General features: G+C 41.5%; 1 protein-coding gene across 1 annotated transcript in view; it reads left to right on the top strand.

Annotated features, from left to right (window-relative positions):
• Positions 1–26,793, top strand: part of LOC138602135 (transmembrane protein 132D-like) — a 39,647-nt gene extending 12,854 nt beyond the window's left edge. The window contains exons 4-10 of the mRNA XM_069673537.1: positions 6,955–7,126; positions 10,046–10,189; positions 14,872–15,080; positions 19,779–19,959; positions 20,156–20,269; positions 20,372–20,563; positions 25,226–26,793. Coding sequence (XP_069529638.1) covers positions 6,955–7,126; positions 10,046–10,189; positions 14,872–15,080; positions 19,779–19,959; positions 20,156–20,269; positions 20,372–20,563; positions 25,226–26,719 — 2,506 coding nt within the window. The 3' untranslated portion in view covers positions 26,720–26,793. The remainder of the gene's footprint in view (positions 1–6,954; positions 7,127–10,045; positions 10,190–14,871; positions 15,081–19,778; positions 19,960–20,155; positions 20,270–20,371; positions 20,564–25,225) is intronic.
• The last annotated feature ends 509 nt before the right edge of the window (positions 26,794–27,302 follow it).

Genomic DNA, 27,302 nt, shown 5'->3' with positions numbered 1-27,302 from the left:
TGTGAGCTGGTGTTGGGGCTTCCTTGGACGAAGGGTACGAGTCGCCATTCCAGCATGTGTGGTTCTTGAGATTCGCCAACATTTTCCCGACACAGAAGGCACATATGTTGGCTTCAAACTGCCCCCCCTTGATTGAACCGAGACATGTAGCTGGCGATGACCTCCTCCTTGTCTGGCCGCTCATAATGTGCACACAGGTCCTCTGGGATGGGAATCTTCAGAACCTCCTCTTTTTTATAATTGCACGTTACACTTACATGTATAATTTATATTTTTCCTAAACATATTTTAATTATTTAGGTATATTTATATATATTTAGTTCATTTATTGTGTTGAAAGTGTTAAAAATCTGAAGTGCAATTGTAAATACTACATGTACATTTCATACGTTATTGGGTGAAAAATAAATGAATGTAACTCTTACGGAATGTGGGCTCAGTCTTCACTGGTTCGGCTGTGCATTCTCCTTTCCTGGCCTTTGGGAAGTGCAATCTGAAGAGAGGGTCCCCAGCAGATGTGGTGGCTTGTGGTCGGTTAGCATTCTCATTATAATATAGGGCAGCCAAGCAGAGTCTTGAAGTACAAGAAAGAGAAAATCAAACATGTAAATAATTGTAAAGAATAAAAATTGTACACACGTTCGTAAGTTTTTCAGTAAATAGTTAAATTTACCTGCACAGCTTTCTATTTACTCTTGTCCCTGTTTGGCGAAGTGGATGTAGGCACCTGGGATAAATGGGGTCCTCGTGTGTGTGGATATCCTGCACATGGTTCAGGATGGAGGTCCATTTCGCCACTCTCTCTGGCCCAGTTGTTGATGATGCCGCAGTCCAGTAGATGTGATTCTTGGTACTACACATCCACTTCCGTAATTTTTCCACAGTCCTTCATCTTGGCTATTTTCTACAGTTGCTTTGAAAATCCTAAAATTCAGGTTAAAGATATTTATTTGATATCAAACTTAACCTAAACAAGGACAAATGGTGATCCATTGCTGTGCAGCATGTCAAAATCAATGTTAATCAATTGTATTTCCCACGTTTGCAAATTAACAAGAGGAAATATACCTTTTTCAACGTGCCAGACGTCATAGAATTGGGTGATGTTGCTTTCCCTCAAGAATTTCTGTATTTGTGGATGACGGTCAGTGACATGAAATCCAGAGTCACACCCCGTGCATCCAACAATGCCAGGCTCCGACGCAGACCTTCCTTTTCCATGTGGGAACTTCCCCCAACTTCATTGCTCTGTCCAAAAAAACCTCTTTTGGCTTTTCCTGTTATTTCAACAATATTCAACAACTCTGAGCAGTAGTTGTTGAGTATGGCATGTAATGTAGTGTTCTTCATTTACCTTTTGGAGTTTGGGGAAAGATGCACCACTGACATACACTGCTGCGGAAAGCTGGAGGTTACCGGCTGGAGTACTTCCTAGGAGAGGCTGGCTATTCCAATGTTGTGAGAACTGAAAATGTGGGCAACGCTGTTCCACGGATAGGAATGTCCCAAGCCTTCAGGTCCGAACATCACGTGCACTCTGACACACAGGACACACCGTGAACAGATCCATAATGCAGGTTTCATACACAATGTATTTCTTTATCCTATGGGTGGGAAGGGAGGCTGCACCACTGAGAAAAAGAGCAACATGTCAAAAGCCGTGAGACAGCTGGAGATGTCCACAGCAATTTACCTAGCTCCCTCACACTCCCCCCTGTCTGTGTACTTTCAGACACCCAGCTAAACTGAGTGCAGTTTAACACTACAGCCCTGCAAAATACATACTTGTGTTCAGTTTTTGTTGTTAGTATTTTGTGGTGCTGTTGAAGTGTATTGCATTATACAGAAAGATGCTATGCAATTAAGCAGCTGCACAAAATACATACTCCAAAGTGATCGTACAGTTGAATCAACACCTCTTTAAATTGTTCCAACAATAAGTGAACATAATAACCTGCATGAAGGTAAAGGGCTGCTGAATTAAATGGCATCAGTTTCAGCTTATAAACTGGCAACTGGAAAAAGAGCCACTGTCAGTCAAAGCTGGTGTTCTCTGTAATCAATAGAAGCAGTAATATTTTTAATTGGCGCCATAGCTGTGGAGAAAGTTGTACAAACAGCTTGTGGTTTCACCCATTCTACAAACCTACAACACCCAGCGTGCATTGCGTCCCTCCCGCTAAAAGGAACGACCCAGCGAAAGCCGCTGGAGTGAAATACTACCGTTTCACTGCAGGCAACGGCTCAGAGCGGTACAAAATCTGAAATGCACCGAGAATATACCGTTGGATCGTCTAAAAAATCTTCAGGTCTGCAGTCTACATTTCAAACCTGATGATTTTGAACGAGGCATGACATCGAAGCCGGGCGTCCTAGATTGAGGAAGTGTAGTTTAGTGAGCTCCCTGACCTCTGTTTTGTGTAGTCTGGAGAAGGTTTTCCAGGGCCCATTGGAGAAGCGGATAGCGTCCTCCAAAGGCACAGAGCCAAATTGCATTTTTTCCTACCATAATGGCATTAGCTCCCCATAATAGCATCATGGGACTGAGGCTGAAAATTGGTGAACTGGCCCTTTAAAAGACACCAAACACTGCAACAGTGGCAAGAAGAAGCTTCCTTTTAACAGGCAGAAACCTCAAGCAGAACCAGACTCATTGGTGAACAGCCATCTTCCTCGATTGGATGGGCTGAGAAAGTGGGATAGACGTGGAGGCAGAAAGAGAGAGAATGATAGAGACAGACAAACCGACAAATAAAAAGACAGTAACGATGCCAATAATAATAGTAGAAATATGACAGAAATATTAGCATAACAACTATTATATGATGATAATAATCATCACAGGTTTTACTCTCCAGATTGCTGTGATTCATAGTAATTAAATCAGTGGCAGTAAATAAATCAAAGAACTGATTAAGTGCTTCTACTTCGACTCAGTTAAGAGTGAACTCATTTTAATTTCACAGCACTTTCACTGCTTGTATTAACCTGAAACACAGAGGTTGATTATAATAGTTCTGCCTGACTCTAGTCTTGGCACACACCAACAGCCACCTCTGCCCAGCAACCTCCCGCCCACACACACACAGCCTCCGTCCGTCCGACCCACTTATCCGTAATCATCCATAATCACGGCTACGTTATCCGGGCTTAAACGCTTGCACGTTCAGAAGGGGAGATTAGGAAGGAGAGATATTCCAAGTCGTGTGCCTTATACTGACCTAACACACACATATATACATCACACACATACACACACGCTCACACCCATGTGCTTTGAAGTGATGATACGTCCAGCGGTTTAAAGTCCCCCCTAATAGATTTCCAGGAAATAGGGGCATTAACCCCTTCTGTGTTTCTGTGCTACTCTCACGCAGCAGCTCTCAGTTGTTTCAGTGTGAATCTGTTCAGGCTGTTTAATAACAATAGAGGTCTATTTAATTTTTAATGGGTTAATTTTGCCATACAAAAAAAAATGATGCTTGGCCAGCTGTTTCCCCTTGTTTCTGGTTTTTATGCTAAGCTAAGTTAGCAAGCTGCTGGTGGTATGGCTGCACAAATAATCAAATAATAATCCTAATCACGATTTTGAGATATTTAAAATGCTCGCTGTGCCCGCAGTAAACTGCTGCATATCAAATCAAGTGCTCCCTAAACTAACAGCCACTCCCCCAGGAGACGATCGAGAGATTTTGGCTTCACTTTTGAGCAGCGCTTTAGAGCGGAAGAGTAAACAACAGTGACCGGTGTTTTAGTTCAAAGAGTGACCACTTTAACTGGCGACCTTTAGCCGAATGCGTCGTCATGTGGTTGTCGTAGTTACAGTAGCTGTCCTCATGAATGCCTCTTTGTTGTTTTTCATTACGAGCTCAAAATATACTTATCTGTTACGTCTTTGAAGCGTTGTTTGTGCAAATGTATCATGTAGGCTACGAACGCTCAGTCACAATATGAACGCAGCTCGTTGTTACGCAAAAACAGGAAGAGAGCAAGTCACTCGTTAAACCAAGACACCGGTCTCTTGAAATGGCTCGTCAGTGGTTGTTTGGAGGTATTTGGGGTTTAGTGCAAGAAAAAATAATGTGCAAAGAGTGAATGAAACCTGTGTCTGCGCCGCAAGGCAAAACAACTAACTTGTTCAACCCCCTGAAAAAACAACACAAGCAGCATGATGATTGTTCGAAGGCCTAGAGGAATAACGTTGCTACTCCCCTTCCTTGTCCAGCGTTGAGTCAGACATCACCCAACTACCAAAGACACACTGAAATTATCAATGCAATTAGCATAGCATTTAGCCTCTAGAAGATGCACCAAATTCAGGTAAAGAACTTAATTTTAAGTCTTAGTTTGATGCAAAATTTGTACATGAGCTGGAACGCAGAACAAAATGCTACTGAAAGTGTTACTTTGTTCATTTAAATGCGAAAGTAATAAATAGTCATGATTAATAATCGAAGCGGATCGCATCCTCCAAATTGTATTTTGTTTCTACCATAATGGTATTAGCTCCCCATAAAAGCATGATAGGACTGAGGCTGAAAATCTGCGAACTGTCCCTTTTAAGAAGTGTGTTTCATAAAATATCATGACATTTCTTAATGGTCATGGTCTGATTAGATACTTCGGGAACATTTCATACTCTATCTGTGCCTAAGACGGGTTTTCTTTATGGTCTCAATTTCTTGCCTTGAAGACCTCTTTGCGAGGTTGTCAGTGAAATGATTCAGCTCTTTGTGCAGCTTTGTATGGTATCACTGACCCTCTGTGGGCAGCTTCATGGTGAGAATCTCAAACACGGGAAAACAGACCATCTCTGGAATAGTTTTCATACACTGAACAAAAGTCCTAAATGAACTCATCTTGAATCATAAATCTGCTGCCCGGAGCATCAGCTGTAGAATACTTGATTAGGTTTTTTTATTCTGTGGTTTAATCTTTACCCACACAGTCCAAAGCTTGTTGATGCTCGCAAGCAAAACAGAAAAAAGTTTAGCATTTCATTTGTGACCTAGAGAGTCAAACCCAACGTGTTAACGACTCTTCACTCCTCCTGCTCAGCGAGGAGTCCTTGAGTTGTTTTCCGATAGATAAATACGTTTACAGGCTTCTGTAGAAGCACATGCTTGTGTTTATCCTTGGCTCCTTTAAATGTGAGTTTTAACCATGTACCGTAGAGGTTCATTGTTTTGCCTTATGCAAAGTTTTGCTCCACTTCAAAGCGCCACAGGTCCATTCACATGCAGCTCTATTTTCCCTTTGATCTGCTCCTCCCGGCAGGTATATGCCTGCACACCCTCCCCAGCATCAAATAACATCACATGTCATTTCTCTGACAATCCTTTGACCAGAAAACCCGGCTCAGGTCTCTGCCAGCACACTTAATCTTCCCTCCACACTCTCACCTTTTTCCTCCATCTGCTGATGGAAATGAGGCCTCTGGTGTATTGCCTTCACTTTGAGCTCAAACTCTGCAGCTGCTTTTCCCCAAATTTCAGAGTAATATCTTTCTCTCCTGGTTTTCATGAGCCGCTTCTCTCAACAAATATTTAAATCCGCCAAGGAACACGAGAGGGTACACACCTCGTCTCGGCTCCTTTTGCACGGAAGCATCTTTGTCTCTCGACACCAGACTGTGCTTTATAAAAATGTCAAATATGACGGTTTCTAAACAATACAAAACTAATATTCAACAGAAAAACATCAGTTTCTGTTGCTTTTATAACTTATTATAATGACACAAGTCTGTCTTGGTTATTGCATCACTTCCAGACATTGAACAGTCGGATATACAAAACCCCGAATATTAATATACTGTAACACATTAAGTTACAATTGTGCGAACCATATTTAACAACACTCAGCAGTAGTACACTCCAAATGACACTACAGTAGAAAAAATAAGTGGTGGTTATGATAAACTTGAACTGTTGTGGGCAGAGAAGTGCTGGCTCATGCGTTATTGCTCTTGACTAGTGAACGCTTGCTTGAACTTCCATTTGATTCAGTTTTTATTATTTATTTTACAGTATAATATACAGTATAGCTTATATTACTTTAAGTCTGAACTAATAATGATATTTATTTACAATCTATGCACAGAATGTCCAATAAACCGCTCAACCCAAAATAGATCTTAAAGTGATTATTTCCAAGAAATATATGAATGCAACTTTTAAAGCAAGACTATGTAACGTATCAAAAACTAAATAATAAATTCTTCATCTTTCAAAGCCACTCTTGCCCAGATAAATACGCTCCCCAGTTTTGTATGTAAAGCTTTATATTGTCTGGTGTGACCCGTAGTTTAGATTTTGCGATGTAACTAACATTACTTAGTCAGTTCACTGCCCTGTAGAGTCTTTTAGGGCCTGTGTCCACTAACAGCATTTTTTGCGCTGCCAGCGCCCGTTTTAACCAATCTAACCAATGCAGTTTTTTGTCGCTGCGCTCACAGCGTTCTCAGTTGAACATAGTACAACTTTTGGATCACCGCCACGCTCGTCTATGTCTTTTCTCCCTCACCGATGAATCAAAATGAAGAAGGGGCGAGACTTACGATATCAACTTTGCCAACAACAATAGCGGAAGCTGATCGTTTCGTTTTTTCGAGGGTACAATTTCCTGGTGTAGAGCTGCTGCTAACGCCAGGACACGATTCCTTTCCTTTGTATTTATGTTTCTTTGTCAGATTTCCTTGATTAAAGGCAAATATTAAGCATACAGAGCAAATTAAAACAGTCACTACCAAGGGAAAAGTGCTGCGAGACAACTTAGCGGCAGTAAGTGCCGATGAGAAGCGCTCTGAAATTACGGGGCTAGTGGACACAGGCCCTTACTCGGCATGTTCCATTATCCCTCACACTTGTGGCCACATTAGCCATCGTTAAAGAGTTTAACTTGACCCGCCTTAACTTATCTAACCATATTGTCTTTTTAAAATGTATCTCTAAACAGGGGTCTGTTGGAGGTTTTGCAACTGGACTTCGTTCCGAAAGATGTTTCCGAGCAGATTGAGAGTCAGGTGATCTCCTGGCGTTTGGAGTTGCCGGGGAACATCAAGGATGTGGGCATGATGCGGATCTACACGACGGGGAAAGACTACGTGGGGCTGGCACCGCTGGTCATGGTGAGGACAGAGGCTTTTTTTTTTTCCTGTTTAAAATGCAGACTTCATAGAACATGTTTCTGCTTTTTACATATGCAGTACAATACATACCTGCCATGAAGATTATAGTCTTATTAATCCAAATGTTGGAGGACAGAAGAAGACTCTATAAAGGCCCTATACAGTGTACAACGGATGGAGAGGATCTGTAAATGGTAGACAGGCCCTACAGGTGGATCATCTAACAAATCTTCAGGTCTGCAGTCTACATTTCAAACCTGACGATTTTGAACGAGACATGACATCGGAGGCGGGCGTCCTAGATTGAGGAAGTGTAGTTTAGCAAGCTCCCTGGCGCGTTTTACGTTGTCTGGTGGAGGTTTTCCAGGGCCCATTGGAGAAGCAGATAGCGTCCTCCAAAGGCACAGAGCCAAATTGCATTTTTTTTCCTACCATAATGGCATTAGCTCCCCCTGATAGCATGATAGGACTGAGGTTGAAAATCTGTGAACTGGCCCTTTAAGGTTTGTCCTCCAGTCGCAATGAAATTGGTAATCTCTGGCATATTACAATTTCTACTTATCGGCAGGAAATTGTCCTGACCGCATTGCTGGTTGTAGAAAAATGTGAGACATTATTATATTTTGTATTACATATTTTGTTGGTTCTGCTTTGCAATCTGCATTTATTAAAAGTCAGTCATTTTTACCTCCCTAAATAAATGTCAACTCTTTCACACTTTAATCAATACAATAATTAGTATTTTATAATATGTTCTGCCTTCCATCTTATTACAGTAAAGAGATTAAGAAAGGGTCAAAGTCTTAAGTCTTTAGAACGTTATGTGCACTGACTTCTTACAGTTAATTGTTGCTTTTGAGAAGAATTAAGTTGATACCCGGGCATCAAGTTTTCATTTAGTCATGTTATTATTGCATCCTTGTTTCAAAAACCTTTACAGTATGAGACTTCCTGCTGAAATATCAAGGTAGATAACTCTCTGTATTTGACAGGAGACTATTTCATGCTACAATAGTCAACATGAATCAAACATTGGGGAGGAAAGATGTTTCATTTCTGTCAGAGGGCTCACATGAGGGTAAAACTTGATATTTTTTTTGGTTGCTTATTATTTATGGCAGAGAACATGACTGAACCAACCCACCAATACATGAAAATACAACCCTGTTTTCAGAAAAGAAGCAGATTTAAATTCGAGCTGAACCATTTGAGCTGAACTTGATCACCGCTGTGAGATTACTGCAGAGCTGGCAAAAACATTGGACGTCAGCATCTCTCCGTGTGAGTGCCAGCGCCGCAGAGCGCTGGTATTGCTCTCTGATTCTGTTCTCCCCCTGTGATCCAGTGGCTTATGTTTGGGTCAGTGTTGCAGTCTGAACTAGAGCGTGTCCTTTTGGAATTGCGGTCAGCAGCTGTCAAGCCGACAGAGTGCAGAATGTGAAGCTGCGGGGAAACATCTGCCGAGCGCCGCCTGATGCTTTAGTCCACAAACATCGGGACGGGGAAAAAAAACACTGATCACACCGAGCTCCTTCCAAACACACTGCCACTACCTATAATAGATTAAAATTAAAATGTTATTAGAGATCTTTTCAACTGGAATGAAGTTGTAAATCCATGTTCAAGGAGGAGTTATGGTCTAAAAATAAAACTACATCAGCTTGATGGCAACTTGTGGGATGTACGAGAGCTAAGCTGATGCTAAGCATGGACAAAGATGTACGGTACAACGTCGGAAAATGGATTGGAGGATTAGAAATGTAATCAGGTTAAGGTGTTTGAGAGGTGATCTACTGTTTGGATTATACAATTCAGTAGAGGATTGACTTTCATCCAGGTGTGTGGGCCTGTGAGAGACAGACGTGTACTTTATATAATCAGCATAGAGGTATTTTTTTAGCACATCTGTCCTTTGTGTGTGTGTGTGTGTGTGTTGCTTCAGTGTGATTTAAATGACAAGTTTTTTAATCCCCGTTCGTCTTGGGAACACTCTGCTTGTCATCCCTGCCCCCCTACAAATAGTGATGATTGACCTGTATAATGTAATAGTGCAGAAGGATATTCAAACAAGTTTCTTATGTAAAGTGATTCAGAAGGCTTCTGGATGACCTCACAGACTTCTTTGTATACTTTCACTTGTATAGCAAAGCATTTGTAAATGCTTTGGTTTAATGCCTCTGTGTGCAGTTTAAAGATATACTTAATATGCTGAATGCTAAAATTACGTTAATGTTAACATATAGCTTGGATCAAATACCGGAGGTCTATTGGATCAAGTCTCGGCTCCTCTCAGAGGTATAAAACTTCTTCCTAAGCATCAAGAAACCCTAGCATAAACATAACATCAAAGACTCTGTTTCACTGCTCGGAACTAGCTCTTTTTTTCTGCTGTTTCGATTGCTGTGGTGTGAGAAAGTGAACTCTGTGTTTGATGAACTCAACTCCTTGTTATTTTTGTAAAAACAGCATGTGGTATGGTAAGAGCAGCTATTTATTTTTGGAAAAGTTTGCTGTTTTCCCTCTTTAGTCTGACATGAAGCAATTAAGCTAAGCTAGGCTAATGTTAGCCTTTGACCTTTGATCAAAGCAAAATAAAAACACATCCGAAAGTTTGTCCTATTCAGCTAGTCAACCAACTCCTCAACATACATTGTTATTATTATTATTATTATCATAATTAACTTCTAGTATGCATCTGTTTAATTTCATTTCTTGATATTTTTGTATTTATTTATATATTTCTCCTCTTTCCCCCTTTACCGGGGTCCATGTGCGGCCAAGTGTGTGGTTAGGGAGGCCAAAAGATGCCGCAAATAGGCCCCCTCACTTACATCCAACCAACACCACATACATATGCAGGGATATCACTGTACCCACTCAGAATTAAATTGCTGTTCGTCTGCCCTCCTGTCTGCGCAGAACACTGATATCTTGAATACTGCGGTGCTGACGGGAGCAATGGTGTCGGTCCCCGTGAGAACTCTGGCTGTGGAGGCCGACGGCTCCGTCACTGATGTGACCAACTTCACCAGCTGCAGGTCTACAGAGGAGGATGTACTCAAGGTAAGACATTACAAACATTACCTAATCAACCTGGATTCAAATACTGCTCATGTGTGGACATTAAATATTTTGATAGATGTAGTTTTTGTGATCAGGTTAGTAGGACTGCACCATATTGGGAAAAAGTGGCATTGCGATACATTTTTGTTCTGCAATATTTATTGGGATATAAAAAATATAGGACATTTTACTGGATAAATGCATTTTGTTTATACAATTCATGATCTACGTCTAATTTCCTCTAACTACTCTCATGCGACTGTGACACCCGCATGAAATAGTAGAGAGGGTTCAGGTGAAGCGACTTGTTCTTTAAAACATAAATACAAACAGACTTGTGGGCTGCAGTACTTCTATGGTATGTCACCTATATTTCTAACAATGTTCAAATGTGTGTTTAATCAGCATGACCAGCTTGCTGACGGTAAATAACGGAAACGAAAGCTCGCCGTCTCATACTTCCTGTCGGCACATGCAACCTCACGCCGTGTGCGCGCTACAGGTGTTGCTGCTAAAAGTAAACACTCCACGGCATGTCCGCTCCGTTACCAGCCTGTATATGTAGCCACAGCGTTAACGAGCAATGAGGTGCCGCTCATAAGGGGAATGCATGCTCTGAAAAGCAGCCATGCATAACTAAAAGCCTGCCTCGATCATCCCGTTAATATGATCTGTGACCGCAGCAGCGTTGCGTGTTTGTTCACAGTTTACAGGCAGGTGAAACACACACTCTGCTGCACGGCGGTCAGTTCACTCTGTGCTCTCATACAGCAAAGGGCTGCACTAATGTGATAAAACGAGAAAATGGTGAGTTCTCCCTTTGCACCTGAATGCAACAATACAGTAGCAGCTTGATGTGTTGCAGTTAATTTGCCTCACAATCGCACGTCCTGCGATGAGACTATTGCACCATGCGCACATCGCGTTGCAATTGATAAGCGATATATGGTGCAGCCCTTCAGGTTAGCAACAATTGCAGAGAAGTGTGGACGTACATACATGCATGCTCTGTTTAATTCAGTTTTGCAGATTTTATTTTTAAGCTATGTTTTAATCATAAATAAAAAGATTATTTCTTCTTTTAGCTTGCGGTAAATTAATCATTTAAATTAAAAAAATGAATGAAATAATATTGCAGCTTTGTAACTCTCAAATCTTGCATATATTAAGCTCAAGACTTTGTAAAAGAGTTTCTCTCAGTGCATTAGTTTGACAGCTGGGTTATTTGGTATTCACTCTTTATGCAGACCTTTCAGTTAGTATAAAAACACTTATAATCAGTTGAATATGTTTTATAAAAATGGAAAAAATAACTTTTTTAAGCTTCTGTTTCTCTCATTTTTAATTGTGTTATGAAATAAAACTTAATAATTTAGGTCTAATTTGCATAAAGAACAATTTTACCTAATGTTTGACATGAATATGAATTTGCAGACATTGAAAAATAAGATTAATTTTGGTGTATAACTCCAGGAAACCCTCTCTATATGTGCCATCATACTTAACAGGTCCAGTTCAAGTGTGTGTCAAAGTATAGTGGATAAAAGCAGCCTCTTCCATATGGCATTAGAGACTGAGCTCATGATCCCAGCACTCAGTCCATAAGCACAGCGGTTTGACCTTTGTGTAATGGATCCATGTTAGTGGGGCAGTGGGAGCAGAGAGAGAGGGACGCAGGGAGGAGAGGAGTAGAGGAGAAGGAGAAAAGGAATTATGTTGTTTCCATTCGGTGACATGGCAGCCGCTGGCTTTGTGTGTGTGAGCTATAGAGAGTGTGAACGGGCCAAAGAGAGGGAGGCTGAGTGTGTAATGATTTTCTGTATGAGTGGAGGAACTTAATCCAGTTATTACTGTGTCTCTGAATGGTCTCTTACCCTTCCTGCTGTCACTGACCCCTCTTAGAGCAAAACCACCCACCGGATGATGTTTAAGCGTAAAACCTCAAATTCCAACTGCAACCTGTGTGAATGTTTTTTAAAGATCAATTCAAATATAGTTCATAAAGTCTTAGATTTACCCTATTATAACCTAAGATTGAATGCATATGCATGGAAAGAACAAGTTAAAGTTCCATAGTGTGGATGCTTCGTGCCCTTTAAAGCAGCTTATTGATTTGTCTTGGCCACATGGGGCAGTGGAACAAGCTGACATTGAAATATGATCACATCAGAACGTTGTTATGTGGAAACAACGAGCAAACTTTTGTGTGTGTATTTGCGTGTACAGTGGAAACTTCTCTGTTATCTCTGATTTGGCCTCTCCAGCAACTCCTTAATAAAATATGTGAATCTTTAGCTTCACTATATTCATCAATCAGTGACTCCATCAGAAAGTAACTAGTCAACTTTTTAGATGAAAAAAGTGCCCAAAAAACCCCAAAACAATGAGCTGGAAGATGCTAAAAAATCTCTTAGAGGAAGACAGCAGAGTTAAGCAAAAATTAAAGCATTAATTAAAACAAAAACAAAGCAAATTTCACTGATTATATGCTGCGCTCTCAGGCATTAGTTGAGCGCACACTGATCTCATCTCCATGCACAGATTGATGATGAGCAGGGAGAGGAGGGCGCAGCTATTTGAACAGTTTATTGTAAAGTCCAGACTCGACAGGTGTTTGCTAGTTTCACTGCCAGTAAGCAAGCCCGCAACAGCAGCTCGTCCATATCATAATCCCCTTCATGACTTAAGGCTCCAGACCGTCTCCGCACATGGACAAAGTGTGCCCGGGTTGAGCCGCGCAAAGCCCCGGACTGATTTATCTCCCGATTATAATAATAATGACAATGCATTATTAACAGACTGTATTAACTGACGAATAATTTTTTTGATCACACAAAAGGTGGAATTGTCGTCATGATCAGTGGAAACTCAGAGCGTGACAGCCCTTATAACACTGCTCTCTGCAGGCGGTAATATTTTCACTCTAACTGCGCGGTGCTGTTAGCGCTGACGTTTGTAAATGGACTGTACTTCTGTAGTGCTTTTCTAGTCTTTGCGACCACTCAAAGCTGCTTTTACACTACATATCACATTCACCAATTCACACACTGATGGCAGAGGCTGCTACATAAAGTGCCCAACTGTCAATCAGATATCACATTCATACCCGTTGGCTATGCCACCGGGAGCAATTTGGGGTTCAGTGTCTTGCCCAAGGACACTTCGACATGTAGCCTGAGGGAGCTGGGGATCGAACCTCCGATTGGAAGTGACTGACTCTACCACTGAGCCACAGCCACCCACCGTTTGTGAATTAGTTGCTTTTTGCCACGAGGCTCATTTGCATAGAAAGCGGCCAAATTTGCCGGAATGTTTGTGTGTATGTGAATGGATCATTATGCAAACAGCTCCGGAGCACAGAGACGCTGTTGGCTCTGCAGCCCACTTTGGGGTGCATGCGTGTGCTTTGAGAATTAGGAGTCCCTTAGTTTCCTCCTTCAAGCAGCCATTTGCCTCTATTCATTTCTATAAGTTAGCACTCATTATACTTGCTTTAGAAGAATAATAAACCTAAGCCATGTGTTTAGATAAAACTCAGATGACTAGATACAATGCTCCACTTTCTTTAAAAACATGACATATGACCATTGTGAATGCTACTTGTAATGGTGCACTCTCTTGTTTTTCTCGATGCTCATAAAATCTATAAGTTAGCTTGTACACAGGTGTCTCTAGTACAATACATCTTGATTTCAATAAGATTTACACTAATGTATCAACAGTGTGTTGTCTGCCTTTGTCTATGGTGCATGTAGACAGAGTAAAGAAGGAAGTGTTATAAAAATGTGCAAGGAAAAATATAAATTGCAGTATAAAGAAAAAGTTCATATTTTAGTGTTCTTACAGCACATGCAGGTGCACTGGAGAGCTAGTCAAGACTGAATCATGGGAAAAGGTCTTCACAAAATAGTCCCTCTCAACATTTCCTCAGGAGTTCGAGTTGACTTACCTTGGAAGTCATTCCTCCCTCTGCTTCTTCCTCACTTTTCCGCCTCCCTCTTTTCACCTCCCTCTTTCCAGTGCTTCACTCTATTCTCCAGTCTAGTGCCCTCCAATTACCTCTGTGGAGCCACTGGTTTCTTAAGATAAGTGAGGCGGCTGTGGAGATAGGCCTCCAATCTTAAATAAAACACACCAACCGCTGTGTCTCACCTCATTGCTCTGACTGGTGGAGACTGCAGCGCTCCCACCTACAGTACGGGAGCAGTCGAAAGGCAGAGCTGATTTATATTCTGGAACTGTTTCATAGGGACCGCAGCCTTGAATTTACATGACATAAACAGGAACATTGTGCGATTCCCCGGCCAGACTTTGGAAGTTGAGTAAAATGAATATAAAGTGCGTCTGTGTGGTTTTAGCTTATTTGTATTGGTGCTTCTCTTCCTCTTCTCCTCTTCTTGTCAGTTCTTACTAAAACTTTCTTATTCGTTTTCCACTGGGTTTCATACGGAGGAAGTTCAGTCCAAATCACTTGCCGACAGTTCAGAACCAGCATTTTAAAGTGAATGTTAACTTTTTAAAATCCCTTTCTTGCCGAATATCATGACATGTTTTTACGCGATGACTGGCAGAAAGAAAGGGGTGCCATCGCTCTAACCTTGCTCCAGATTTTAACCAAAGATATTACCCATAAACCATCATTCACCTTTCATCCTTCTCTCCTTCTCATCCGTCTTCTCCAGGTGTCAGAGCGGTGTGATTACGTCTATGTAAACGGGAGGGAGAAAAGGGGGAGGAGCAAGTTGATGCTTAACTTTACTTATGGATTCCTGAGTGCCCAGCTGGAGATGAGCGTGTGGATGCCTCGCCTTCCTTTGCTCATCGATGTGGCCGACCCCGAGCTCAGCCAGATCAAAGGATGGAGGGTCCCTGTTACTATTGGTAACCGGAGGTAAGGCTGGACCAGTTCTTTGTCAAATAGAGGTCCTGTGGGCTTTATTGTGAGGATGGGATGTGAAAAATGTTAATTAAAAACTGTTGTCTGACTGTATGAATCACATGGCGGGTATAGTCAGCACTGCAGGACTATTTTGTCATCAGACTGATCGGCTCCAGGATTGGACTGATAGCAATGAAGCTTTAAAGCTGATTAAAGAGCATTAATGCTAGTCTAGTCTATAGCCGTGTCCCAAACCAGGGGCCTTCGTGGCCCAACGTATCCCAAGATGCATTGCTTGCCAATTCAAACACGATGGGGGACTCTTAACCGGCCGAGGAATACACTTTTAAATGTAAACGTTTTTTGTTTCAACTCATTCGAATTGCTTGCGATACATATGTTTATAAAAAGGGTCTTTTTGAAACAAATTATCTTTAAAATAATAGGTTCACTTCCCCGACGTTAGCTATGCTAGCTAGTTAGCCCCCTAGCTAGTTGTTGCTAAGCGACACGAGCAGCGCTTGGTGATGCAAGGGTAAGGGCGGGAACAGCTGGCAACCGCGAACAGGAAATCCTCCTTAGTCTCATTTCAGTTCGGCTTTAACGGTCTCCGCAGGCTATGAATGACGCACCCTCCGTGGGCCGCCTCCTTCGAAGGCTGCAGCCCCTGGATTGGGACACAGCTTACGTATAAAGCCAAAAATTAACATTTTGAGACTGTGTGCTGCTTATTTTTCCTCAAACACAGTCTTGTGATAATCCAAGTTCTTATCTGAGATTTGTGCTCTGAGCTGCAAAAAGCATCTTTCCCTGTCAGATCACTTCAAAGTTTATGAGTTGTCAGGAGTTTTGATTTGCTGCACCCCGTTTCATGAGACAGTTTTTAATCTTTAGGCTATGGGATATCATCCATCCATTTTCTATACCGCTTATCCTGCTCAGGGTCACGGGGGGGCTGGAGCCTATCCCAGCTGTCATTGGGCGAGAGGCAAGATACACCCTAGACTGATCGGCAATCAATCACAGGGCTGACACGTAGAGACAGACAACCTTTCATGCTCACACTCACACCTACACGCAATTAAGAGTCACCAACGAGCATGTCTTTGGACTGTGGGAGGAAGCTGGAGTGCCTGGAGGGAACCCGCGCATGCACAGGGAGAACATGCAAACTCCACACAGAAAGGCCTCGTACGTCCAAACCGGGGTTCGAACTAGGAACCTTCTAGCTGTGAGGCGACAGCGTTAGGGGATGTCATTTCAAGTCAGAAAGTTAATGTTCAGGTTATGTAAATTGAGTCTACACCTCTGGTTAAAGGGCTTAAAATAAAAACACACAAATAAACCGTAAAAAGGGTTTCCTATACTTACACACTGTTTCCTGTCAAATTAACTGTGTTTATGTGGTTTCACATATAAGCAGCCAATCATTGCGTTATACAGTTGACCCTGTAGAGATATTTGGGAGGAGAGAGCTTTAGCTGTAACATGCACACTGAATTAGCCATGCAAAAAATCTTACATCGTCTTTATGACGTTAATTAAAATGAGGTTATGTTGACAAAGTGTCAGAAAGATTCATGTCTTCAGTTATAAAAGCTACACTGTGTTTGGTGCATTAGTGGTTATGACACGGCAGAGGCAGCCCAGTTGCCCTAGAGAAAAAGGTTAGTGGGATTTCACTCAATACTTACAGTAAAGTCATTATTTTACACTCAATACTCATGATGATGGCTGACTGATGGACTGTTAGTTCTCCTCCTTTGGGGCTTTCATTTCCCCAAAACATTCAATACCTGACAAAAGAGATAAACTGATACTAGGTCAGAGATGTGGGGACTGTTATTGCCAGTGTCAACTCAGGAGAGAAGAGAAAAAATGTTGTGTAGTGCATATGGTAAGTGACAGACAAGCAACTGGAAGTTCTGACCCATTGGCCGAGCTGGAAGTAACAAATCACAAGTATTCACGATACTGTAATCAAGTAGCTTTTCCGTGTACTTGTACTTTTTTGAGTATTTTTTCAAAGTCAGTCATTTTATTTTTACTTGAGTATGTTTTAAATGAAGTGAAGTAATTTGCTACATTTGTACATCCATCCGTTACTGAGTAAATTATTAATCTATGGATATTGCGACCTGGAACAGACACCAATCAAATGCATCAAAAACAGGCTAATCAGATCAAAGTGTCATGCATTGCGACAAAACAACGCTGCCTGTTGATTTTCACTGAGTCTGAAGGGAAAAAGGAGAGCTGCAACTACAAGCCCGACGCATAACATTAGTGAGCCATGAATGGGACAGTAAAGAGTTCGGAGGAAACACCTTTGACAAAGACTGAAGGAAGTCATGTGTTTAACCACAAACAGCCATTCGATCGCTCTCTTCAAAGCCACCAGACAAAAACAGTAATTTTACCTCACAGAACACGGTACCTGCTGGTCTACCGCTGCCTTGTTACACGTCGTAACATACGTTAGTTCGGTAGCGAACTAACCCTTTAAAACACCACACAATAACACAAACAAACTAACCGATCGAGGCAGCGGTAGACCATCATCAACTCCCGTATTCTGTGAAGTAAAATTAGTGTTTTTGTCAATGGAGTCTGGTGGCTATGAAGAGTGTGATGTAACTGTTGTTTCTTGTGAAACAAAGGATCTTACTCTTTGACAAAAGGTCCATCTGTCATCATTTTGACACCAAAACATGTAAACATAGAGCCCAGGTTTGAAGGTAAAGTTTCATTTTGATTTTAACTTGCAGCTGACTGCTTCAGATACACAATAAGCTTTCATAACTCTGCTTTATGAAGCCGTTCATGGCATTAGTTGGAGCAACTATTACTTTAACTACATAAGCCTTTACATTGTTCCAACTGTGGAATCATTTGCTCTCTTTCTTTTCAGTTCATTGCATAGGATGCAAGTAACCATGGCAACATTAGTTTATTATATAAATTGACATGGTGGGAAAGTAACTTTTACTTTGAGTACTTTTTGAGTGAGACACTTTTTACTTCTACTCGAGTCATTTTTTACACAAGTACTTTTACTTTTACTTCAGTATTATTTCAGTCAAATAACAGGACTTATACTTGAGTAGAATATTTCAGTACTCTTTACACCTCTGCCCATTGGTAGCAACAATAATACTGGTATTAATCTGTTGGCCTCATACACAAACTTTATTAGTGTTACTTACAAAAAACCTGCTTTTCACTTCTATTTATGCAAGTGTCAGTTTCAAAATAGATCCAATTATTTTTTTTGTAATTAACATTAGTTAAAATATAGTTACATATATGTATGAATTGATTAATTAGCAGTCTGGTAACCCCACAGTTTGCAATGTCGCTAAAGGGTCATCAAATAATTAATAGAAAGTTAAAGTAATTTTAAAGTTTTTGATGAAATCAGGGACAATTATAAGACATCTAGAAATAACTTGAAATTTGTAGCGTTTATAACTGCAGGTACATTATTAATAACCTCCATGAATTTGACAAAAGGACTGTGGAAAGAGTTATTTGCCGTCTAGTGTTGAGTCATACTCATAAAATTCAAACAGCATCTCTACTGCATGCTAACGTCTCACCTTAGGCTACATAATAATGATGTTTATTTGGACTGTAGCTCTCGACAGCAGCTTTCTGCCCGCCGTGTGAAAGCATATCCAGCAGCCCTGCAGCACACCTGTGGTGCAGAGCGGGGCAGACCAGCTGTGCTTATGATAATTATATGATCGCTGCTGAGGGGGTTTGAGGATGGTTCACAGCTTAACCTGTGTCACCCACAAACACACCAGTCTGCTGTGAAATTCTTGTTAATTCAACTTGAATTACTTTACAAGAAAAGGTCACTTAGTTAATGTGTTGTGCCTCTGCAGCATAAACAAATGCACTGCTGATCTGCAGTGTAGGAGTAGAGTCCATTGTGTCTCTTCCGACCAGCAGAAACAGCATGTAGGGAGATTAACAGCATTATTTTCTGGTGCCATTGTTTACTGTTTATATAAATTTAAATTTGTGATACTTTGTAGCACCAAAACCCTCTGTTGCATTAATGCAAAATTCCAAAACCCCTTTAAAAACTAAAATGTATTACTACTGACGCCTAGAATTGCTGCTGCTTATATGTTAAGTTTGTTAGCTTAGCTTAGCTTGGCATCAAGACTGGAGGCAAGGTGCCAACCTGGATCAGTCCAAGAAGATAAAATAAAGAATTCTATGAAGGACTCTTTCTTGTATTCTGTGTTCCTGGGAAAGAAAATAATTAAGCAAATAACTTTATTTTTTGTATGGTTCAAGAAATAATCTCAAAGATTTTCATTTAAATAAATGTCTGTTGAGTCACCACTATTGCTGAATGAGGTAACACAATGGTGATTGTGACTGGTGACCTTTGCATTTGCAGTATATAGTAGTATTACAGACTGGGTGTCTGTGGCGACATTTGCGGAAAATCACAAACGGCGCCCAGTTAGTGACGCACTTTCCATCACCCAGTAGTGGTCATTTGTGCCTTACACAATAATTAGAGCTACAGCCCCCCTCTGGTCATTAAATATATAATGTATTAATTAGTGAGATTGTGTGATGTTGTAATCTAACCTTTGGTAAAAAAAAATCTATTTAAAAAGCTTGTATTTTGTTGGAACTGTTAGTGACGTTCATAACCCTCTGTGTCTTATTACCTTTGTTTGTCAGGTCGACATGGGACAGTGAAGAAGAGGAGGAGATGAGGAAGGGCAGGGGTTGCATGCTGCAGTACCAGCACTCCACTCTCCAGGTGCTAACACACTTCATCGCCCAGGGTGAGGCTGATGGGCTGCTGGACCTGCTAACTGGGGCAGAGCCTGTGGAGTACTTCATGGGTCCTGATTGGAGGGTAAGTTAACAGTCTTAGCAAACATGGAAGCGCCTGCTAGCAGGGTTTAGATTATCCAGTCTTAACTTATATGTAAGGCTACATATTCCTAATGTTAGAACAGTTTATGAGACATTAAATAATAATCACAAGACATTGGCTTCAGGTTGTTATAGGTGTGTTTGTAGGTAATGTCTTTCTCTCTTTTGATTGACAGGTGGATGTGACCAATCTTGTTCGCAATTCTCTAAAAGTGGTAGATCCTGAAGTAGCCAAGGTACAGGATGGGTCAGTGCTGCAGGGACGGGCTGTGGGCAGCACTGCTGTACAGGTGAGCCGTGTTTGTTTGAGTGTTTGAGTGTGGTTTTAGCACTTGCATGCTGTAGTCAAGCGTTTCCATTTGCAGTTTTTGATGAGGTTTTCCTCGTTGCAGGTGCTGTCCCCTCTGACGTCCGCGGTCCTGGCTGAGAGGAGCATCAGGGTGCTGGATGACAAAGTGAGTGTGACAGAGCTGGGGGTGCAGTTGGTGTCCGGACTCTCTCTGTCCCTGCAGCTCAGCCCAGGGAGCAACAGGGCCATCGTTGCCACGGCAACCACACGGGAAATGATCACGCAGCTCAAACAGGTAAAATTATAACACACAGAGAGTGTGGCACTCTGCTGTTGGTGATGGTGCTTGTGTCTTTTCATGCATTCAGTTTTACAGTTTTTAGTTTTACCTCAAAACGAGTGAAGGACCATTCAACAGAATGTGAAAATCATTTTGTGAAAGGAATAAACAAAGCAGGGGAAAACTTACGTAATTGTCAATCCAATTGAGGGTTATGTAAGTTACCATGAATTTTCTCTTTATTCGCTGAAAATAGGTCGTTGCTTTGCTCTGTGATGCAGAGCCACAAGGTTAATAGATTCATCAAGTAAGAAGATAAAAACAAAACCTAAAAATAAGATATATACTCAAATCTAACACTCCTTATTTTCCATCAGGAAAGAAAAAGATTTGTTCAGGTTGTTTCTTAAATCAGATCATTTTGCATTGATTGCAATGGTAACTATGTAAGTATCAGCAATAAGCTACACCGATGACTCAGCGGAAGTAATCGCTCTGTCAAGTCACCGTTTAAATGGTACAGGCTACGTCATCCCCCCGAGACAAACAGCATCGAAAGGCCCATTGATGTATAAGGAGACCGCCGCTGCTGCTGCACCACCGTCAGTCTGGATTTGACGTCAGTGTTCAGCATTGTGCGTGACGCAAAAGACGCTTTTAAATCCAATTTGAGGGGCCAGAGCATCTGGACTGAGATGCATCTGTACAAATCCAATTTGAATTGCGTTTAAAATCACCTCCAAATGTTGCTTTGATCAGATTTGGATCCGATTATTTTGCTATTCAAATGACAGTAAGAACAAGGCCTAACTCTTTCTCTTTGTATCTCCAACCTTTGATACTCTCAGAGCACAAACACATTCTGACTGCTATAGGCTGTGATTATATAACAAAGATCAGAGTCCACAATGTGTTCTTTTATTCTTATGGTGAAATGACTAACTGGTTCTTTAAGTAAACTCTTTCCCTCGTCCTGTGTGCTGCTACCACTGCAGCTCTGCTTTAGTCTCACAAAGTCTTAAAACATCCCCTTTTTCTTGATCTTTTTAAATGTGTGGGTATTTAACAAGCAAGCCTCTGGCAATCATCATGCCTTTTACTTACAAGCTTCGTCTTTTTGTTACATAAAACAGCCTGGAATGGATGTACGCATAATTAAGCTACTGCATGAATAACAACATCCTCATAGACCTGTGTTTTAAGACCAACCTGCTTCGTACACTGTTGGCATATGAGAAGAAATGATTTTCGGTTGCTGCCTTTTGATTTGTCAAAATGCAAATCAAACCTTACATGTAAGACTGAGATTTATGATATAGCACTTAATCCTATAGTCTGGATGAAGACAAAGGAATTGCTTACATAGCAGGTGTAATTAACTCTGCACCACTGTTTATTGATTTTGATGTATTTAATTATAACAGACCACATTACTTGTGCTACAACCACATCCACTTGTGTCCCAGTCATCTGTACAGAAGGATTAATTCTAAAGTATTACACTCAATAAAACGTTTACTTTGATATATTAGGTTATGGTGGGAACAAGTATTAAAAAGGAAGGTAAGTAGCTTCACAAGAAATGATGCAACTCTGACTAAAAGGAAGGAAATAGCTGGAGATGATATTATCTCGGAGTTTGAGATGAAAGTTATAAATAATGAAACATATCTATGATCCTTTACTAATTTCCCATGCTATTTTATCAGCATTTTTCTTGTGTCTGCGGTTCCCAAAACAATAGCTCCTATGGTGCAGCTGGTTTCTTAAACTTAACTGCTTCTCATGGTTCTTTAATAAATCCTCCTTGTTGATGTTTCTTATACTAGATGTGAGTTTAAAAATAGCAGTAGTGCAGACTTTGATGATCTGAAAGCCAAATTGTTATTCGTACAGCCTGTGGAACTATGAATCCTCTTGAAGGTTCATTTCACTCTGTATACTTGGAAATAAGCCAGCTGTGCCCCTCTTTTAAAAGGTGGAGATCAATGCAACTTGAATAAATATTTCTCTCTTTAATTACTTGTACGATTGCTTAAATCTTAATCAATATGTTCAATAATGTATCTAAATCACATCCCAGGTTTTAGACACATTTTTCACCACCACAGCTCTTCTAAATAAAAATCACCTTTCGCTTTATTCAAAGTCAAGTCGGCCCACCTCTATGTTGGAGTAAAGAGGTAAAATACGCCACTTATGTGTCATTGAGGATAATCATAGAGCAGACCAGGATTAGAAGGAGAGAAAAAATACATCAGTCCTCTCATGTTTGGACCAGTGACTGTATAAAGAAGGATGACATGTCTCCATCTGCTCTCAATGTACAAAATTGAAGCCAAAATACCCCCGTGACGGGCACTAGCATTTTGCGATGGTGATGTCATTTGGAGCCGCCGTAGCCACTTCCGCTAACCAAAACACACACTTAATTTACCGAAAGAAACAGCAGATTACTCATGTCGGCGTGTTTAACAGCAGAACAGCTTCTTGTGTTGGTCTGAAGTTAACGTTCACAGATATCAAAACTTCAGTGACTGTAGTGATTGTTTAAGTTACATCTCCTCTCGCCGTTCCTCCTCTACTCTGCTAATCAGGAACAGATCGGCTGCAGGAGCCGTATTTGTCAACAGTGCTGTCAATCATCCTTTTGACAGCATCAAATAACTAATTAAAAATAAACTTGTCAGAAAAATTAACACTTTGACATAAATCAGCATGATAAGAACTACAACTGTAATGACAGAAACCCTGTTTGAAAAAAAATGTATTTGGCGATTTAATAGTTATAGTATTATAGTATATTATATAGTATAGTTTAGACTAATGTCCCATCTGTTAACATGGAGGAGGCGGGCTTTATGACCTATACTGCAGCCAGTCAGCAGAGGGCGCTAGAGATGTTTTGGCCTCACTTTTAGGGAGCTGTAATGTCGTCCATCTTTTTATACAGTCTTTATGGTACGGACTGAGAAACTTTGCCCGTACACAAAGGTGATTACCATATCTACCATATCCATAGACAGTCTTTGTGAAATGCTCAGATCTGTTCTGGGTATTTGGCAATAATCAGAATTGTTTGTTATTGTTGTAAAGCATCCAAATGTGAAATGAGTGCAGGGTCTTTTGTTCCAGGATGCTGCTTAGAGCCCTCTTTACCTCTTTTAAGTATCATAGCGCCCAGAAGCAGAGAGAAAAGAGTCTTTTGTTTGTAGATAAACATACTATTCCACACTCAATTTAAGTGTTCCCTATTGAGGCTCAATTGTTCCTGCACAGGGAGCCGCAGTACATGCACCACAAACAATATCATTCAAAACAACCTTATTGTAAACCCTCTTAAAACTACCCTTAAAACTTGCCATGTTGAAATAGCGTGTTATTAACGCACCCTAAGTGCTCATTTTCCAACCCAGATATAATGGGCTTCTATAGAGGTTTTGAATCATAAGAATTGACACAAAAAAGCACATTTAGACAACGATGACCTTAAGGGTATAATAATATTTGTGTTTCCTCTTCGCCTCTCCCTATGTGAACTCATTGTGCTCACAGCCCCGGCCATCATCTGCAGCCACCATGCTGTGTGAGAGAGCGGAAGAGGCAGACAGGGTGCCCAGATGATCATTTTAAAAAGCTCACTCGCGCATTTAGCCATGGCAGCTCGCCCAGTTTAAACCAGCTCTCTGACACGGGCATGAGGCAGCAATTAGGCCTGTTGGAGCGACAGCTCATGCTACCTACCGAACACTATCACTGCAGCTGCCCTGCTCCCGTCAATAACAAACTATGAGAACCATGCCAGTGCAGATGTCCGGCTAATTGTGTGGCTCCTGGCAAGCTGTTAATGTTCCGCTCAGGGCGATTCATAATGAATTCAAACCCAAAATATAGGCCAGGTCGGTGGCCCAGTGGCTCACATTAGCAACAGGAAATAGGTCATTGTGTATTAATGTGATTGGATTGGCTAATACTGCCTTTAGCAAGGCCTACAATGACCCATGACGTCTATTATATTCTCTTTATCCATTTTGGTTAAATTATATTTCATGCTATTACTGGGGACTATGCTACAATAACACCCTACTGAGTGTAATCATAAAGAGATTAGCATAGGCAATTTAGTGTTATTAACAATCATGGGAATGTAGCTCTCAGTGGAGGCAGGGGGAATATTGATTGGCTGCTTGTGCTCTGACCTGCTTTTACACATTGACCCTCAAAGCTAAGTTATAACAATCTGTTCTTTCTTTCTTTCTTTCTCTTTAATTCGTTCTTTCCTTCCAACCTTCTTTTATTCTTTTTCCCTTCATTCTATCCTCCCTTCCTTCTTTTTCCACCTTTATGTCTTCCCTTCCTCCCTTCTTTCTTTCTTGTCTTCCTTCCTTCGTTCTTTCCTTCTTTTTTCCCTTCCTTACTTTGTTTTTTCTATCCATCTTACTTTTTCCCTTCCTTCCTTCATTCTTTCTATCATCTTTCTTTCCTTCCTTCCTCATTTCTATCCATCTTTCTTTCTCGCCTTTCTTCTTATTTCTATCCCTCTTTCTTTCCTTCCTTTCTTCCTCATTTCTATCCATATTTCTTTCTTGCCGTCCTTCCGTCCTTTCCTTCCTTCTTTCTTTCTTTCTTTCTTTCTTTCTTTCTTTCCTCCTTTCCTTCTTTCTTTCTGTCTTGCAGGAAGCAGCAGTGAGCTGTTGGATTCAGTTCAGCGATGGCACAGTCACCCCACTGGAGCTGTTTGACCGCAGTATCTACTCTCTAACAGTCTCTACCCCAGATGAAGCGGTGGCCACAGTCCGCCGCACCCCACAGTCCACATTCATAATAGCGCAAGGTGAAGGTGAAGGCAGAGGGGCGGTAGTAAGAGTGGAGCTGAGGATTTGTGAAGAGTGCCAGAAGTCCAAGAGGAAGAGCAAGTTGGCAGTGGGCACGGGGCTCCTCAGGATCAACTTCCAGAGTGGCAGCAGAGTCATATCTGCAGGAGGTGGTGGAGTTAATGGGGTTGGCACTGAAGGAAAAAAAGCTGTTGATGGTGGTGCATCTGAGGTGGTAGGTGAGCTTAAATCGACAGTGACATCGCAGCGTGGGGTCACAGGTATGGATAAATGGTTGATCAGAGGCACAGCACTTGTCCAACGAGGGTCCACCCTAACAGAAACCACCACCACCACATTTTCACCAAGAAACATCCAGCCTCATGTGGTGTGGATTGGAACTACAACTAGATCTACAAGAAGTAGCACATTTGCTGTCATTCCGTCAACCACAACTACTACCAAAACCAGTTTAAATACACCGCCGAGCACAGCCAGACCTCTAGCTGCAACAGTGGGTTTAGTCGGTAAAGGAGAAGGGCAGAAGAAAAGCTTTGGAAACATCTTCGACAACCCCAATTCACCCCCAAACAACGACATTCCTAAAGCAGAAAGGACACCCAAGAAGGAACCTCCAAAATCTAAAAGTCCAAAAGTCATTGAGAGCGACCTCATTAGGACATTCAAAGCCATGTCAGACTTGGAAATCTGCTTGTATGCCCTAGTGGGGGTATCCTGTATTGCTATCTTGGCTTTTTTGCTCAACTGTGCTTCATATAACCTCTGTTTCCGCAATCACAAGACCCCCATCCAGGCTGGTCCGGTACCCATTGGGGTCCCGAAGGATCACAAGCACGACTGGGTGTGGCTGGGGAGCAACAACCACAGCCCTCCCCACCCTCCAGGCGCCCCAACTCAAGTGTCGACGCTCAAGCGTGAGCCCCATCGTCCTCTGGAGCCGCGCCATTCCGTTGACTCCATTGGGCATAACACCCTACCCACCGTGAGTACCACCAATGTCCCCGAAAGAACTGCCACCCTCGGCCGCAGCAGGTCCAGCTCCCAGCAGCAGTTTCAGGCAAAAGCAATCGACCCCATGATGAATCGTTCGGCCACCCTGCTGGCCAGGCCCCATCGCTGCGAGCCGCTTCACTCCCCCACCAGTAAGCGCAACCAGGTCCAGTTCACCACCTTCACCACGCTGGACATTAAGCACTTGGCTGCGCTGAAGAAAAACGGTGTGGACTTGAACTGGGCAAACCAGCAGGCGCAGCAGGCTCAGACCCCTGCTGAGCCCCATACACCTTTGCCTGACATGCCTTGGCCTGTAGTTAAGCCTCTCGGAGAGCCCCAGTGAGTGTGTTGGGGTGTGTTTAAGAGCATATTGAGAAAGAGATAGAGACGCACACGGAAAAGAAAGAACAAATTAGTGTACATACACATCATTTTATGGCGTAGAATGTCTAAAAGAAAAGTCTGTTTTTGATAAAAGATAAATTACTTGTATTTATTGATATAAGAAAAAGGACATTTTATATTACAGGAGTTTGTGCTTGGTGGAAACTTGTAAATACATAATGTTTGGTGTACAAATGAATAGCAATATAAGAGCATTAATTCCTCTAAGTTAAAGATTCATGTATTTGAAATAGACGTGTTCTGCAGATGTGATGTTGTAAATACAAATATATCTATACTATAACTTATTTCTACATTTCTAACTCTTATTACAAATGAATTTTCATCACCTTTCTTTTTACTTTTGTACTGTTCTGTTGGCCCTGTAGGAATGGCTCCAGACGTTGCTAGTTGTCAGGGTAAATGCAGTACGTGAGGGATTATTTCTTGTAAGTAATTCGATTCTTTTCCAGCCTTTTGTACTTTATATTCTAGGATTCCTCCCGAGGTTACCTGAAGAGTCTGTGCAATTTGTCAGAGAG

The sequence above is a fragment of the Semicossyphus pulcher genome, unplaced genomic scaffold (assembly GCF_022749685.1).
Source record: "Semicossyphus pulcher isolate SPU_LCO1_2020_fin unplaced genomic scaffold, fSemPul1.0.p SCAF_22, whole genome shotgun sequence".
NCBI lineage: Eukaryota > Metazoa > Chordata > Actinopteri > Labriformes > Labridae > Semicossyphus > Semicossyphus pulcher.
The sequence above is the reverse complement of the archived record's forward strand: the minus strand, read 5'-3'. Positions and strand labels throughout refer to the sequence as shown.